General features: G+C 47.1%; 1 protein-coding gene across 2 annotated transcripts in view; it reads left to right on the top strand.

Moving 5' to 3' along the window:
• Positions 1 to 338: 338 nt before the first annotated feature.
• The window catches only part of Xpnpep2 (X-prolyl aminopeptidase 2), a 30,850-nt gene continuing 13,587 nt past the window's right edge, over positions 339 to 17,601 (top strand). The window contains exons 1-12 of one of the 2 annotated variants that reach the window (XM_006994980.4): positions 339 to 563; positions 3,242 to 3,370; positions 5,881 to 5,954; positions 8,026 to 8,136; positions 9,374 to 9,437; positions 10,406 to 10,510; positions 10,729 to 10,815; positions 11,948 to 12,094; positions 15,266 to 15,367; positions 15,993 to 16,074; positions 16,358 to 16,553; positions 17,457 to 17,546. In XM_006994980.4, the coding sequence (XP_006995042.1) occupies positions 3,322 to 3,370; positions 5,881 to 5,954; positions 8,026 to 8,136; positions 9,374 to 9,437; positions 10,406 to 10,510; positions 10,729 to 10,815; positions 11,948 to 12,094; positions 15,266 to 15,367; positions 15,993 to 16,074; positions 16,358 to 16,553; positions 17,457 to 17,546 (1,107 nt within the window). In that variant the 5' untranslated portion in view covers positions 339 to 563; positions 3,242 to 3,321. The remainder of the gene's footprint in view (positions 564 to 3,241; positions 3,371 to 5,880; positions 5,955 to 8,025; positions 8,137 to 9,373; positions 9,438 to 10,405; positions 10,511 to 10,728; positions 10,816 to 11,947; positions 12,095 to 15,265; positions 15,368 to 15,992; positions 16,075 to 16,357; positions 16,554 to 17,456; positions 17,547 to 17,601) is intronic. The other variant, XM_076562863.1, reaches the window with a different exon arrangement.

The following is a 17,601-nucleotide window of genomic DNA, read 5'->3' as shown; positions in this document are numbered from 1 at the left end:
AGATAAGAGAGGTTGAGGATACAGTCAGGTGAGGTCATCGCCACCACCAAGGCCAAGGCAAGGTCCCAGGGGATGGAGGTGGAAGGGCTAAGTACTGAGTAGACACATCCCAGGGCAGAGTTCACAAGATGAGGACGGGATGCCTGGGCTGCTGGATTGCTTTTGAGACCTAGATCCCATTGAGTTTTGCTGTTGTAACAATGACTGCCACCTCAGCAATTCTGGTGCCAGGGACAGAGAGGTCTAGGTGTAGTTGAGACCTGCTTTGCTGCTGGTCATGCATGTCCATGAACAAACACAAAGCATTCAGGCTTTGCTCTGGCAGGCAAGCTACAGCCGCTTCCTAGAGACTAACTACCCTGCCCGCCTGCTCTGCTCCTTGTCGAGCCAGAAGACTTTCAGGTTTATGGTAACAGCATGTCACAGGCGAAGAACTGAGGGTTCAAATAGGTGATGTTACTGCCTGAGGCCACGCAGGTGACCACTGACAGGAACTGTCTCTGAAGGCTAGCTCTGCATGAGCCCGTGCTTGCCCTAGGAGGTGGCTGGTACAACCCGAGCAGGTGAGTGCCTTTGAGCAGACATTTCCACATCCTCCTGTTTCTGGGAACTACTACTTCACCAGTCCTGGAAAGGGTGGCAAGGAGGAGATGGGACTGGGGTGGAGGGGGAGACAAGAGCTTTGGCAGTCATGGAATGGCATGGAGTTCTCCTAGTTCTTGGCCCTCAGGTTGGGGACTTCTGCCCTTTGCTTTTCCCCCCTGAAGATAGAGGTCACAGAGCATCCTCACTTATTTTGACTCTGCCTTGTCAGGAAGTCCCAAAACGGAGTCCCTTTCCCTCTACAAAAGGGCCTACTTCATCATTTTTATTGTTTGGTAATTTCATACGTGCAGATAATGTGTTTTGATCAAATCCACCCCCATTATCTCTTCTCCAATTCCTCTACGATCCCACTCCACTGTAGCTTTTTCTTTTAGGCCACCAACCAGCTCCCAAGCCAGGACACCGAGACTTAGTTGTGACTGCTTGGCCTTGTTCAGGCTTGTTTCTTTTAACTTAAATTAACCTGTTTCTCTTTATCTACTCTTGCCCCGGGCCTTTTTACTTTTCTTTACTTCCCTACATCTTACTTTCACTGTTTCTTGTGTCTGGGGCTGGGGGCTGCCTGCTTTCTGGTCCCCAGAGTCTCCCTTGTTCTCTCCTCTTTCTTCTTCCTGTTCCTCCTTCTCTCTGTTCCTAGAGTTCTCCTATGTATTCTCTCTGCCTGCCAGCCCTGCCTATCCTCTCCTGCCTAGCTATTGGCCACTCAGCTTTATGTTAGACCAATCAGGTGCCTTAGGCAGGCAAGGTGGAACAAATGCAACACACCTTTACATCATTAAACACACATCCTTACATCACTAAACAAATGCAGCAGAAACAAAACACATCTTTGCCCAGTTAAATTAATATTCCACAACATCCCACCCCATCACTGTTCTCTCCCAACTTCTTGCACTTAAAAAAAAAATCCACTGAGTCCCGTTGGTGTTGCCTGTATGTGCATGGGTGTGGGACTATCTACTTAAGCGTGGGTAGCCTCTCAAGTGCTACATATCTGGAAAAAAAAAGACTCTCCCTCCCATATAGCAATCAATTACCAATAGCTCCTCAGATAAGGGTGGGACTTCATGAGCTGACTCCCCTCCCACATCCATGCTAGGAACACTTCATCATTCTTTTGTATGTTGTGTTGTGTTGTGTTGTTTGTTTGTTTTGAGACAGGGTTTTACTGGGTAGTCCTGGCTGTTCTGAAACTAGCTCTGTGGACCAGGCTGGCCTCGAACTCACAGAGATCTGCATGCCTCTGCCTCCCGAGTGCTGGGATTAAAGGTGTGCGCCACCGCCGGGCTACACTTCATTCTTAAATGGACTGTTGAAAGCCACCTTAAATTCATTGTGGCTACAAACAGGAGGTTAAATACATTAAAAAATAAAGTCAAAGTCGGACATGATGGCTGAAGCCTGTAAGCCTAGTAGTCAGGAGGCTGAGGCAGGAGGATTATAAATTCAAGGCTAGACTAGGCTAGACTTTTGATACAAAACCTTGTATCAAAACTAATAATAAATTGTCACTTGGAAGAATTTATTTATTTATTTACTTACTTACTTACTTACTTATTTTCAGAGCTGAGGACCGAACCCAGGGCCTTGCACTTGCTAGGCAAGCACTCTACCACTGCGCTAAATCCCCAACCCAAGGAAGAATTTCTATCTGGGCTCACAGGGCCCCAAAAGTTCTCAAAAGCCTTTCCTTGGAGCTGGCTTAGAATTGTTGGGGCATGAAGCTTTCCGATGAAACAGACGGGGTGGGGGGTGGGTCGGGGGGGTGGAGCCTGTCAGCATGTGTGCATATGATCTCTGCTTTTGGTGTGGCATGATAGCTCACGGATGAAACTGACTACTGCTTAATGAGCCACACTGCAGGGTGACCAGATCTCTGTTCTAGAAGCCGTGTCAAGGGGATTTCTTCCCAGAGCCCCCAAATTCCTCCTAGGTCTTCTTCCCACTTCCATGGCAGCCCCTGGTCCCTCCAAATCTTTAGGCCTTCAAAGGTATTCCTCCCAGATATCAAGGTCCCTCAGGACCTTAGCGTTTGCAAAGGCCAGAATATTCAGCTGACTGGGACTGTGGGAGCCCAAGGGAAGGTCCGCTGGTATCTTTTAGGGTGCACTAGTGGAGAGATTCACGCCAGTTGTAAGGAAGTCACCCCCCAGCTAGCCGCAATCGGCCTCCCTGAGGTGGGACCGCAGAGCTTGTGGGGAGAGAGAGAACTCACTGGCTTTTTCTTCCAGAGGAGGGCTCGGAGGAGGAGCAGAAGTAGGAACACATTATCCACCCCGAAGCAAAAGCAGGGCTGTACCCAGCGCCTGATGTGGAGGAGCTAATGGGAAACAGCTTGTTGGAGGGTGGGGAACAGAATTCAGGAACTGCTGGGGTAGCGCTGCTGCAGAGGGGGATGGGACAAACCGGCTAATTGAGACCAGCTGTTGCTCCTCAAGCTCAGAGATCTTTGGACTGTGCCCTGGGGTAGGCTCACACCCTCCTCCAAGCCACAAGAAACCAGCACAGGTTGCCCGGGCAGCCTGAGGCTCCTCTGCCCTCTGTGGCTTCCCAGAGTCCTCTGAAACAAAAGATTAGAGAAGGATCCTCATCCAGCAGCAGGACACAGCGGTCAACCTTGCCTGCTCCTGCCCAGGAAAGGCCGGGAGGAAGAGGCCATAAACTACCCAGTCCTCTCCTCCGTCCCTTCATCTACTCATCGCATCTGGAGACCCAATGGCCCAAGTCCACTGGCGCTGCTACCCCTGGCTTGTTCTCCTCTGTGGTATGTGCACCCCAACCTCTCCTGGCAGGCAGCTCTGGTCTTTCTCCCCAGGCTCAGAAAAGGTTGGAGTGAGGGCTAAGACTCAGGTTATCTCTTTTCTCTTTGTCACCCTGTTTTGAAGAAAAGGGCCCCCTGCAGGGCCTTTATGACTTGGATCAAGTCTAGTTTGGAACCTTCCCACCCCCGTGACAAAATTATTTCAGCACTCATTGGGTTGATGACTTTTTGAATGATGACTGCAGAAAGGGCGTTGCAGAAGGGAGACAGGTGGGGGACACAGCACAGACTGCAAGAGGTTTAGAACCAGTTAGGACTGGAGGACTTCTGCCCAGAAACTTCCGAAGAGGAATCCTTGAAGGTCCGAGGATGGAGAATTCCTGCTAAACTGACTTAACAGCATTCTTGCTGAAGGCAGGCTACGGTAATCAAGTATCAAGGGTAGAGAGATAAGGGATCTGATCCACTCAGATATTGAAGGGTGGAGGTTCTCTCTAAATTGACTTAGCAGAATTCTTACTAAGACAATAAAAGCCCGGGAGGACAGGGCAGGAACAAAAGGTCAGTGTTGAGGTCTCGTCAAGAAAAGAGACCAATGGGAGAATGCCAGATCACATCTATGGTGCTCTGTTTGTTTCCAACCAGGTACCCAGTTCAGCTCCCTACCCCTATCCCCTGTCCTGGGGAAATCTTCCTTTGCTTTCTGTCAGCAGTACCTGCTTATTAATTCAGCCTCCAGTGAATGAGTATCTCCTTGGTACCAGAGAACACAGAGAGAGTGATATATCCTGGCCTTCAGAGGAATGTGGATTGGCTAGGTCCCACTTCCTAGGTTGGCACCTTAGCACTGCCATTTTGCTAGAGAGCTGCTCCTACGGAATTGGGGGTTCATTTTCTTAGATTAATTTCTTAGATTTCCTTTGAGTTTATGAGGCCAAGTCATTCAAGTAGGGCATTCATGAAGCCACTTATAAGGTAGAAGTATAGCACCTCCCTGTACTCAATCCTCATGGTCTCCAGGGAAGTATGTGCCCTAAGTGTCAGGATGGCAAAGAGGTCGTTGGACTTTCAGGTCAGGAAGGATCTCTAATCCTGGCCTCCTTTACACAGTCCCAGAGCTAATGGGGCATAGCTCAGTGCCTGGCACACAGTAGGCACTTAAAAAACATCTGTTAAGTGAATCTCGAGGTGGTTTCTTAGGATCATACCAAATTTGGTACAGAGCCCAAACTGGAAACTAGATCTCAGTATACCGTGACCCTTGTGTGGCACCCCTCCACACACCCACACCCACACCCTTTCCAGGACCGCTTCCTATGCTTGACTAGTGAAAAGATGGAAAGGGAACTCCTATTTCTTTGGTGGTACTGAGAAATAAAACTGGGGACTTATTTTTGAAGTATGCAAACGCTTTACCACTGAGCCACACTGCCAGCGCCATTCTCTGCCCCCTCCTTAGATGGCCTGGCTTCAAATCTCCATCTAACCACTGATTCGCTGTGGCAAAACCTGAACAAATTATGAAACCTACCTGGACCTTGGCTTCTTCCATTATAGAAGATGAATAATCATACATTTCTCATAGGGTTGTCACAAATATCAGAGGAGAGACAGTGGTGGCCAATTGACAATGGGACTGCATTCTCAGAAATATACCATTAGGCATTTTTTTTGTTCCAATGACCACATGGAATATACTTTAAAAAACCCACATGGTTATAATATCATTAGACTGTATAATATGGGGTCATTGTTAAATATGTAGCCCTTGGTTGACCTCAATAGTGTCGTGTGGTACATGACTATGCAGCAGTCTTCTGTATTATCTTTTGAGACAGGTTCTCATGTAGCACAGGCTGCCTCCAAACTTGCAACATAGCCAAAGATAATCTTGAGTTCCTGCCTCTACCTCACCAGCATTGGTGATATGGGCATACAATGCTGTGCTCAGCTGTGGATTACTGAATTCCATATCTGGCACACAGTAGGAGTTTTTTTTTTTTTAAAATGTTTAGTCACCTTTCACCACCTAGTGTTGGACTAGGGTGGATTGCTGTCTTGGATTTAATGGAAGCCTGGAATAGTAAGCAGAGACTTGGACTGTGAGAAAGGGTGTAAGTGACCCTTGTATTTCAAGAAATCATACGCATACACACATGAAAGTGGAAGAGATTATCAAGGTCCTCTAGGGCATTTCAAAGAAAATTTGATTTAAAACTTTAATTTATTCAATTTTCCCACTTTACTAGACACTGAAAAGACACAATTAGATTAGAAGGGGGAAAATGATGTAATGAACACAAACCCATCCAAAAGTGGCAATCACTTGTCAGTGAGCATGACCCAGGGTGCCATCCAGTTCAGACTGATTTCCCAGGAAATGTGATTATTTTTAGTCTCCAGCATGGTGTGTTTCAAAGGATACGGGTCCTACAGGCTAAGGGAAGATGTCCCTTCACTCTGTGAGAGCTCTCTGCCCCCAAATAACCCTAGTTTTGTCTCCTGTTTCCTAGCATGTGCCTGGAGTTACCCGCAACCTGGGTACCATGGAAGAGAAGATGTGAGAAACTGTTCAACTAACCCTCCGGTGAGGCCTTGGCCCCATTCCCACATGCCCCTCCCACCCATCATTCTCTCCATCCCCTATTGGCCCAGTTGCTAGCGTCTCCTACAGGCTTGCTTCTGATTTCTGCACGCTGGGGCCCCTGCTTCTTATTAAAACCAATCAGCAATGGCTCAGGTATCTACCATACCCATTATGGGTCCTCCGCTCCTCAAACTCACTGATTTCCACAGCTTGTTGGCTTCTGCCCTGGCCTGGGGCTGGGAAGCTTCCCCAAGGAGGGAGGTAAAGAGGGGGGATAGTGAGAGAGACTGCTAGCTGGCCTCGAACTGAGACTAGGCAGAGGCAAGGAAGGAAATGGAAGGAATGAAAATAGAACTTCTAGAGTAGTGGTTCTCAAGCTGTGGGTCACAACCATTGGAAAACGTATTTCCGATAGCCTTAGGAACTGAGATACCACTCAGTAGCAAAATTACAGTTATGAAGTAGTGACGAAACTTTATGGTTAGGGGTTCCTGAGACCATTGGAAATATGTGTTTTCCAATGGTCATGACCCACAGGTTGAGAGCTCTGAAGAGGGAAGCGCAAAAGGATGGGGGGAAGAAGCCAGTGAGCTGTAAGATCTATCTGAAAGGCAAAAGGCGGCTGGCAAATGGGAGGCAAAGGGAAGAAGGTGGCCGGCTTCCCAGCTGGCCTCTAAAGTGATTGATCCCACAACTCCAGAGGGTAACGAACTCCAGGCAGGGTTGGGCTCCCAAGTGTGAGGACTTGGACAAGCTCCAGGAGTAGTCTGAGCCACAGGGTAAACACAGATCATTGCATGGGATAGCAGCTTTACAGGACCATGAGAGCCAGCAAGTGAATGAGCAAGCCACAGCATTTTTGTATTCAAACAAATCTAGATTTCTTGTTGAGGAGAAGGCAAGGAAAACAAACAAACAAGAAAAAAAAAACCATGGTTTTCATTTGAAAGATGAAAGGCCCTCTAAAGACATATCTGGCTTGAAGAGGCTCTTTCTGGGATATGTCACAAATACAGGGGTACTCATTCACTCTCTAGTATTATTTGGGGTCAATGGGTAACTACTGGAAAAGTAGGGTTGCTGGATGAGAAACAGGAAACTTGATTACATTTAAATTTCAGGTGATAATATTTTGGTATTAAAGTATGCCCCAAATAGTGCATGGAACATACTTATATTAAGATATGATCCCTTGGCACCGGGTAGTGGTGGCACAGGCCTTTAATCCCAGCACTTGGGAGGCAGAGCTAGGCGGATCTCTGTGAGTTCAAGGCTAGCCTGGTCTGCAGAGTGAGATCCAGGACAGGCATGGAAAAAAAAAAGATATGATCCCTTGCTTAACTGAAAGTCAAATTTAACCAGATAGGTGACCTGTACTTTTGTTCATTATATCTGGCAACTGTACTCTCAAGATATCCCCAAAGGGACTGCCCATAGCCTGGCCTGGGACCAGGGATGAAACCCCTGTCGTTTTCAACCACACATCCAGTGGACATTCAGGTCCCTTAATTGTCACAAAGGGTCTTTCTTCAAGCTCCATCCCTACTTAGCTTAGGTTTCTTAATTTAGACTAACAAATACCATCAGCAGCCAGCTTACTCAACCTTCCCCGTTTTTTAGAGAAAGGGTCTCACTATATAGTTTTGGCTGCCCTTGAACTCTCTATGTAGAGCAGGCTGTCCTTGAACCCACAGAGATCCACCTGCCTCTGCCTCAGCCACTATGCCTGGCTGACCTCATCATTCTCTTTTTGTTTGTTTGTTTTGTCATTGTTGTTGTTGTTTTTGTTTTTCAAGACAGAGTTTCTTTGTGTAGCCCTGGCTGTCTTGGCACTCACTCTGTAGACCAGACTGGCCTCGAACTCACAGAGATTTGGCTGCCTCGGCCTCCCAAGTTCTGGGATTAAAGGCATGTACCACCACTGCTTGGTAACCCCAAGACTCTTAAATATAGCCTAAATACCCCTAAACTCGCCCTCAGGAGAAGCTGGGGGCTCCCCTAGAGGCAAAGTCCTAGATGTCATTTTCTTTAAGCAATCCATATGTTTGGGTGTCTTCCTGTTATCTGTCAGCACCTGCCAGTTACTGCAGTCAATACAACAGTGCAGCTTGCAGCCCTCCGCCAGCAGATGCAGGCCTGGAATCTCACTGCCTACATCATTCCAGACACAGATGCACACATGGTAAGGACCAGCTCTGCTCTTTTTTGTCCTCTCCCTTCTCCCATACTTGGGCTTGTTGGTCTCTAAACAGAAGCCATAAACAAGAGGCTAGCAGGAGTTGGAAGCTGCAGACAGAGAAAGCATTTCACAGTGAAAAGGATGAAAATGGAAAGCTCACACATACTAGTTTAACTGAAAGAACATACCTCTTTACACTGGAGGAAAAACAGGGCCAAAGTTGCTTGACCACCCAGAGCGCTAGACTATACAAGTGTGGGGAGAAAACTGGGGGGGAAAAGCAGACAGAAATCAAGGTGACGATCTGGAGCAGACCTCCTTTCCCCCAAATAGTAGTGCTGCCTACCCAGCCTACCTTTTCCTACCAGTCACTCCGCCTCTACCTCATCTAGTTCCCCACACCAACCCAGTTAGAAGAAAAGGTATGTTCAAAGTCAATGTATCTGCTTCGCTTCATTTCTGACCTGCTGGGGATGCTTAAGAAGTTTGACCAAGCATCTGAGCTTCTTTCAGCAAAAATAACAATGATATATCCTCAAGGATGAGAAGCAACAAAGTCATCTCCCGGTATCTATAGTCTAAAAGAATAGTGTTTCAACTCCCTTATATAAAATGACATAGTGTTTGCATATAATCTATTTATAACCTCCCATATGCTTTAAATCATCTCTAAAAGGCTTATAATACCTAATATAATTCAAATGCTATATAAATGTTACCATACTGTTTTGCTTAGCGAATAATGACAATAAAAACATATACCAAATACTGTCCCAGTTTTTCCAATTTTTTTTTTAACCAAGACCAAGGTTAATAGAAGATGCACATACAGAATTCATGGATATGGATATCTATCTGGCCAATAGTGTATAAAGCCTGGTGCAGAAGTTATTTATGAAGTACCCAATATAGTGTGATAGACTCAGGAGGAAGACATGGTATTTGAAGGGGAATACCAAAAGGCATGGCCCAAGACCATACTGAATTTGCATTATGACCATGGTGGTGAATTTTGCAGAACAATCTGGTGTAACCAAATCCAGTGCTACACTGTGGGTTTGACAACCCAAGAGACAGTTTTTGAAAGGTGAAGAAGATAGTATGCTGAAGGAGTTACAGAGGCTTCTTGGAACAAATGCCAGGTGTGGCAAGACAGGAAAAATCTGAGATGTACCTGGGGCCTTCCACCTGGCATCTGACTCCATGAAGAAAGTTAATGATGGTGTTGTTGATTTCCTAGAGTGAGTATATTGGCAAACACGATGAGAGGCGAGCATGGATTTCCGGCTTCACAGGAACTGCAGGTAACAGCCATTACCCGCTCTGATTGCTTGTGTTGGTAGACCTGAACTGATCTGTAGAGGACCTGGTGTGGCCAGTTCCTCAGCACCCAGGACCAGAGGCTGGTGTTCATTCTTGTTCTCCCCACCCCTGTGAACCCAGCATGCTCCTCAGGTCAACTGTCTCATACCCCTGTGGCCATAGTTCTACACAGGAGCTGGCCCTCCTGGCTTCCTCCCCATGCTTGGCTGTTGCCTCTGCCACAGCCAGGCCCAGCACAGTGCTCCCTGGATCTGGTTTCTGAAGCAATTGCTACTTCCACATCTATTGACAAGAAACCTGCTCTTCCTTTTACATAATAGCTCATTTGGGGATAAAGTTTTACTTTAGGATCTTTTTACAGACAACATCACTCTATGGCCAAACAAGACATAAACATGGAGGCTCTCAATGCCGTCTTGTCTCGGTTTCTGAAGGGCCCTCCCATCTGGATCCTGTTCCCTTAAATAAAGGCAGCTTCCTTTGTTGACAGTTACACATTGCCTCAAGGTGCTCTGCCTCCCTCATTGTGAGCCCTTATTCAATCTCTCACAGTTGTTGTATTCGTCTTCCCCACCAATCCTCAGATGGGCACCTAGTTTGATGTCTTTATCAGCTCTCATCTTTTCCTGAGAACACCAACGAAGACGTGCAGCATTAGCTCCTTTGGACTTGCAGAAGCCAGGCCGATTCTTGGCCTACTCCAAGTCCTAAAGGCCCTCTATAGGGACCTACAACACAAAGCAGAGCTGGGGTGCCAGAGGAGAGCTCTCTGCAGGTTTCCCCTGAAGCGTGCCTTCAACATCTCCCACCTCTCTTCCTTCCAGTGGAGGAGAGGCGCTGATTCGAAAGGTCCCTGTGACAGAGCCAGTACTACATTACACACCCAACAAAGTCGCGCCCCTCACTTTCATCTTCGGCCTCACCCCTAGACTGCTGTGCTCTGCTGCAGGTACTGCCGTGGTGAGCATGGGGAAAGCGGCTGTCTGGACCGATAGTCGTTACTGGACTCAGGCTGAGAGGCAGATGGACTGCAACTGGGAACTCCATAAGGAAGGTAGAAGGCTTTGTCCCCCCAGCCCTGGACCCTAGACTAGCTTTGGGGAGATACAGGTGAGGGGCTGTCTGCACGGCCATGCTGGGCCTCGGTGGGGAAGTTCAGGAACTACAAGGGCATCTCTGATCTGTAAGGCAGGACTGTCGCAGACAGAAGTCTGGCTCTGGGGTCTGAGGCTGGTCTGCGAAGTGACTTTTGTGTTCCCTCCCATCTTTTAGTTAGCGTCTCTTCCATTGTCGCCTGGATCCTTGCCGAAGTCCCTGCTGGAGGGCATGTGGGCTTCGACCCCTTCCTCTTCTCTGTTGGTATGTTTGTCTCTCAGTCTATGGACTTGCGTGAGATGCCAAAGAGGGTGACTCAGCCTCCTGGGAGGTACACGAACATATTTGCTTAGAATGAGAGGCAATATGACCACAGGGTATCTTGAAGTTGTGGCTATAGAAATATTTTACAACAAAGAGATATTCGTGGATTGTATAATTAAAATATGCTAAAAGAATGAATACAAATTTTACAAAAAAAAAAAAGCAGTGAATGCAGAAAGCCATCCTAGAAGACTTGGAGTAATTAAAATCCAGTGGGTAAATAAGTCTGGATGTCCTTGACCCCAGAACCATCCCTGGGTCCTGGGACTCTACCAATTATGATACTTGGGATCTCTTAGAAAACATTTTCTGGAAGGTAGCTTAGAAGGATCAAAAGTGTAGAGAGGGCCTGTAAGCCAAAGACGGTCCCATAGAACACAGTTCTCCAAGTTCTGGGACCCCAGACAGCTGGACAGCCCATACCATCAAAATAGACTTCATGAATATGCATTGAAAGGCTTCTCCTTCCAAACAGACTTCTTTGTTGGCCTATCCAAAGCCCTGAACATCACCCTTCCTCTGAATGGTGACATTAATTCCTAATAAAAATGGTTTGTACCTCAGAGGGACCGTCCCCAATCACTGACACTTTAAAAAGACCAGAGTAGGGGGTTGGGGATTTAGCTCAGTGGTAGAGCGCTTGCCTAGCAAGTGCAAGGCCCTGGGTTCGGTCCTCAGCTCTGGGGGGGGAAAAAAAGACCAGATTAGGGTCAGGGGTATAGTGCAGTGGTCGAGTACTTGCCTGGCTTCGGCAAGGTCCTGGATTCAATCCCTAGTGCTGGGACTGGGGTTGGAGCAGTGAAGGGCAAGTTTAACTCGTTGACAGTGGCCAGCATCGAGGTGGGAGTAGAACTGTTAGGTTTGCAAAACAGAAGGAGACAGATGGAAGACACGCTGGGAAGAAGAAATATGCATTTCAGAGGGCCAGAGCCTAGGGAAGGCTTTGTGGGGCTGGAGCCATAGGAGCGAAGCAAAGTCAAGGCTGTAGGACGGACTTACTTTGCCTAGATCAGTTTTCCTTGAGTTGCAAATGGACCTGGAGCAAGGGGCTCCTTTCTGTCTGTCTCTGCAGATTCCTGGGATGACTATAATGTGGAATTCCATAACTCCAACAGACACCTGGTGTCCGTGACAACCAACCTTGTGGACCTGGTATGGGGGTCGGAGAGGCCCCCCATGCCAAGCCAGCCCATTTATGCCCTGCCAAAAGAATTTACAGGTGATTCCATCAGCCTATTGTCCCTCCCGCTTCCCGGTCTGCACAAACAAGGGTCCCTCCCAGCATGGGTCCCCAGTGCTGCTGCATGTTTTTTTCCCCTGAAAATGTCATTAACCAAGGCAACAAAGTAATGGTTGACAAACTACCTGAGATGCATGGTTAAAATGTAGACTGCTTTTGTCTTCCTCTCTCTCCCGAGTCCAAAGGTGCCCAGACTATATTTAGAAAACACTGGAATGAGCAGTGTTCGCATTTGCAGGAAGAGACAGCAGGGAGGGAGAAAACAGGAGGCTTGAGGAGAGTTCAACAACAGAACCCCCCTTTCCTTGAAAAAAAAATTGTTTCTGGTTTTGTTGTTTGGTTTTGTTTTTTTGCGACATCAGTTGTATTTTATTTTAACGTATGGATGTTTTGCCTGCACGTTGTCTGTGTATCACGTGCATCCAGTGCTCGTGGAGTCCAGAAAAGGGTGTCAGATCCCCTGGGACTGGAGTTACAGATGGTTGTGAGCTGCCATGTAGGTGCTGGGAATCGAACCCACATCCTCTGAAAGAGCAACCAGTACTCTTACTGTTGAGCCCTCTGCCCTCCCCCCCCCCCCCCAAAAAAAAAAGCTTTCTTAAGAGAGAAGTCCTGGGATCTTAGTTGTTTATCTGGAAGTGGAAACTGATTGGTCATTTGGCCCTTTGCTTCTGGTTCTACTCTGAGGAGGAATTTAGATTTAGGACATGAATGACTTGGACAGAGGGAGTAAGTGACTAAGTGTCAGTCTGTGGCATGGAAGAGGGTTCAGGTTTCGGCTGGACCACAAAAGAAGATTAATTAACCCAGAAAATTCTAGCATCTGTAACCCTGACCTCATTGGCACTATCGTAATCTGATATAAAAGATCAGTTTACATTATGGTTCTTGTAAGCAATCACTAAATCCCGACCAGGGTCTTGATCACTATTTTTACCCCCCTGGAAATTCTGAATGGACCAGTGGAGATGCATTTCTTGTCCCATTGAGCAATCTGCGGGCCCCCTTTCCACATACAATTCCACATATGATTTCTGATTTAGAAAGGAGTCATGAGAGCAGGAGGGGAATTTCAAAACTGTGCCTCTGAGGAAACAAGTAGAAACGGCGTCCAGTTTCTTTCTGCACTCCAGTGTGACTTGCAGAATCATCTCTGTGCACGGCCTGACTTAGTTTTTGAAGGGAATGGCTGTCTATGAGTATTTGATCATAAAAACCACTCACCTTTCTCAGCGATCAAAGGCCACCGTGGTGCTGGGGAAACGTGAGGATAAAAGGGTTCTAATAAAAAAAGGTTGCCGGGTATTGGGACAGAATTCACGTGGATTTTGTCACTTCCCATAAGCTAGGAGATGCTGCGGCATCTCTAGTCTTCAAGGAAAAGCCATTTGGAGTCAGAGCTCGGCCCAGAAGCCAAAGAACAGAGTTCAGCTTCAAGACGCCTAGACAAAAATGAATTTTCCTCTCCAGCCATGTTAAGTTTTTTTTTTTTTTTTCTTGTGTAGGTTTTAAAGGTGGAGTTGGGGGTGGAGCAAAGGCAAAGAGTGGCAAGTGAAAAGTTAGCCACTCCCACATCAGACCATTTGCGTGCGCTTTTGTTTTCTCAAAATGGATCCTAGTCACACATCTTTCCTTTTGTGAGTTACAAGTTGCTGGGGTCTCATTCTGTAGCCTAGGTTGACATTAAACTTACTATAATGCCTAAACAGGCCTCCAACTCACGATGTTCCTCCTGTTTCAGCCCCCCAAGTGCTTGGATTAGTCATGAGTCACCATACCAAGTAATACTCATGAATTTTAATCATAATTTTAAGTGAAAGGAGCCATATCTTGTATGATTCCATTTCTATGAAGCACTCAGCATTGGCAAACCCATAGACAGAAAATAGATTAGTGATTTCCTGGGGCTGGAAGGAGAAGAAATGGGGAGTGACTCCTTAATGGGTACAAGGTTTCCTTTGGGGATGTTGAAAATGTTTTAGAATTAGATACTGGCAATGGTTGCACAATACTATGATGTTTTTAAAGCCAGCTGAACTGTGTACTTTATCTAGGCTAAAATGATAAATTTTATATTATGTCTGCTTTATCAGAATAAAATAACCCTAAAAAGTATATCATACCCAAAAGCTTTGGTTCTAGTTAAGTAGTTTTACCCATTTGCATAAAGTTTTTTAATAGCATTGTTATCATTTCTGTATCTGGGCCCAAGCAGGAGTCTTGATGTTCATGACATTCTGCCAAGTTTTTTCCCTAGTGCTGTCTAGAGAGAGACTTTACATGCCTTGGAGGAGGCGGAAATAGGAGCTGAAAACTGAACTCCTGGAGCCTAGATACATGCATTCTAGAAAGGACAGTACTGGACAAAGTTTGAAGACTACTTAGTAGACTGAAAATGTTAAAAGGAGAGCTCAGTATCTGTACAGATGAGGACTGTGGGCCAGGCCCATCACACAGACATGAGTTCAAATCTCAGGTCCACCCCTTCAGCTATGAAACCTCTCTGAAGGCTCACTTTGCTTATCTGTAAAATGGTGCATGTAAGCATTCAAACAATGCCCAAGGAGTGCTTAGTCCGATATCTATGGCTTATTGAGTGCTGGAGGTACTGCAGGGAAAGTTAAACACCATCCCACTCCTTTCTCCCTTTGCCCATTTAAGCAGCTCTTCTGTTCCTTCTTTAGAGTTATTGACAGGTCAAAAAAAGCACAATGAGGCTTAGCGAATGCCTTTCTACAGCTTTATAAATGTCAATGCATTGGATCTTTGCAGCAAACCTATTGAGGTAGATACTGCTGTTACACCCACCCTCATCTAACAGATGTGCCAAATGAGAGACAGAGGTGTCAAGTAATTTGCCCAAGATCACACCCAGTTACTAATGGCGGGATGCTTATTGGAACACCATCTGGGTCCAAGGCCTACATCACTAATGACACAACTGTTTGAAGATAGAATTCTACTGTTTTTGGAAACATAGAAAGCTGGAGTGGTTCAGTCATCGAGCACTTGCCCAGTGTTCAAGGCCATTGGTTCCATCTCCTCCACCAGAAATAAAGGAAAACTCCTACCCTTAGGGAGTTTCGCAGGAGCCCTGTGCCAAAGACAAGGTGCGTCACTCATACTTTCTTTGGGTTCCTTTGCTTCTAGGGAGCACTTGGCAGGAGAAAGTAACCACCGTCCGAAGCTATATGCAGAACCATACCATGGCTCCAACTGGTCTCCTCCTATCAGCACTTGATGAGACAGCTTGTGAGTGGGAATTTATGAATGCAAATGGGTCCTGTAGTCCCAAGCCTCCTGGGCCTTGCAGCATACAGCTCTTCCTGAAATAACAACATATCCACCAGCTGCTGGGAGCTCCATGGTCATGGCCCACGGGAACTTGGCGGGGTTAGTTAAATAGCAGCTGCTTAGGGCTGCAGAAGAAGGAGGCCAGGGAGCTCCAAGCAAGAGGGGCTGGCCCACAGGCCACCCAAGAAACACAGTGATTCTGTCTCCTTAGCAGAAGAAGGCCTGCAAAGCTGCCAGCAGCCCTGGCTGTCATCTGGGCCACTCAATACCCAGAGTAACCCTACTCTGTCCCCACATAGCTGAGGGCTTTCTGCTCAGTTCCCATGGCTAGGCTTCAGACATTTGGAGGCTGAACCAATACTGTGTGCTGAATGTCACCTATCTACATTTTATGAGGGAGAAGACCATAGCTCTCTTCACCATCTCAAAGATCTCTAAGAAGATTGAGAAGGCAAATCAGAGGCAAATGCCACAAGCTGCTGTCGTAATCTTGAGGTCAAAGCAAGCCGTGGACCATAGGTGTCAGAAACGCCTGCCCCCATGCAGAATGGCCTCAAAAAGTCCCATCAATTCTTTTTTCCAGGGCTCTTCAACCTTCGCAGTAGTGACATCCCCTATAATCCCTTCTTCTATTCCTACACGCTGCTCACGGACTCTTCCATCAGGTACAGCGTCTCCTTGGCTTACTGTTGTGAATGTCTTCCAACTTGCACTCTATCCAGTTCCACTGCCCTCACAAGCTTCGGGTGCTCATGAGTTTGGGTGCCTGCCACAGCAGACTTCTCTAGGAGACCTCCCACTCGCTATTCTTAACCCTCTGACTTGGGGCTCTCTATGCTGGCTTCCAGTGACCTTTGGAATCAGAAGAGTGGAATATGCCCCCAGTCCCTTGTGTCGTTCATAGTAGGTAGGCATTCAGGGCCCTCCTGGTCTTCCCTTTCCACCTAGGTTGTTTGTCAACAAGAGCCGCTTTAGTCCTGAGACCCTGCAGTACCTGAATACAAACTGCACGACGCCCATGTGTGTGCAGCTTGAGGACTACAGTCAAATCCGTGAGAGTGTAAAGGCCTATGCCCTAGGCAACGTAACGATCTTGACTGGGCTCAGCTATACCACCTATGGGCTCTATGAAGTGATACCTAAGGTAGGTTTGCCAGTCACTGACTTGGAGTTGTCTGCTCCAGGCATGACAACTGTCCACTTAAAATGGGGTCCCTCTGCCATTGGGCCAGCTAGTGAGTCAGCAGATGTGCAGTGTGTACTCTTGTAGGCCTCAGTGACAGAAGACTGAGCAAGAGCAGGGGGAAGAGGAGGAGGAGGAGGCATCAGGGGTGTCTGTCCACAGAGTCCATATAGCTACAGAAGCTAGACAAAATACAGCCTGATCTAGAAGAAGCTTTCGAGTCAGCTGACCCTGGTACTGACCAGAGCTCTTTTCCTAAATGGCCATGCAGTGACTTTAGCTAAGTGGCTCATTTGGTCTAGATCTCCGTTTCTTTAAAGTAGCAATGAAGCCAGGTGGTGGTGGTGCACGCCTTCCTTTAATCCCAGCACTCGGGAGGCAGAGGCAGGCAGATCTCTGTGAGTTCGAGGCCAGCCTGGATTACAGAGTGAGTTCCAGGACAGGCACAAAGCCACACAGAGAAACCCTGTCTCAAAAAACAAAAACAAAAAATTAAAAATATAAATATAAATAAATAAATAAAGTAGCAATGAAGCTGAGCACTTCCAGGAGCTGCTGGATGAGTTCAAAGAGATAGTACTTGTGAAGTCCAGTGGTTAACACAGTACATGCTTGGGATCTGGTAACTGCTCTGCTACGTACAAGACACTTAATGCTGCTCGAATGGCCTGTAGCCTGCAGCATGCCAGGCCTGACTGCTGGTACCAGGGCAATGTTCATCAAGAGACCTGCATAACCAGAAAGTAGCCAAAGGAGAGACCATGGCCAGGAAAGAGATCAGCCAGTCTCAAGGACTCGCCCCAGCTGGGTCCTCTCTGTCCTTTGTTTACTGTTGATCCATCTTTGGGTCCCTGCTTCCAACAGGAGAAAGTCGTGACAAGCACCTACTCCCCAGTAATGCTAATGAAGGCTGTGAAGAACAGCAAGGAACAGGCCCTCCTGAAGGCCAGCCACGTAAGTCCCCACGGCACGGCCTTTTGGGAAGTCTGTCTGATGGGTTAACCTTCCA

This window comes from Peromyscus maniculatus, chromosome X (genome assembly GCF_049852395.1).
Source record: "Peromyscus maniculatus bairdii isolate BWxNUB_F1_BW_parent chromosome X, HU_Pman_BW_mat_3.1, whole genome shotgun sequence".
NCBI classification, from domain to species: Eukaryota; Metazoa; Chordata; class Mammalia; order Rodentia; family Cricetidae; genus Peromyscus; species Peromyscus maniculatus.
This window is presented reverse-complemented; position numbering and strand designations above follow the sequence as displayed.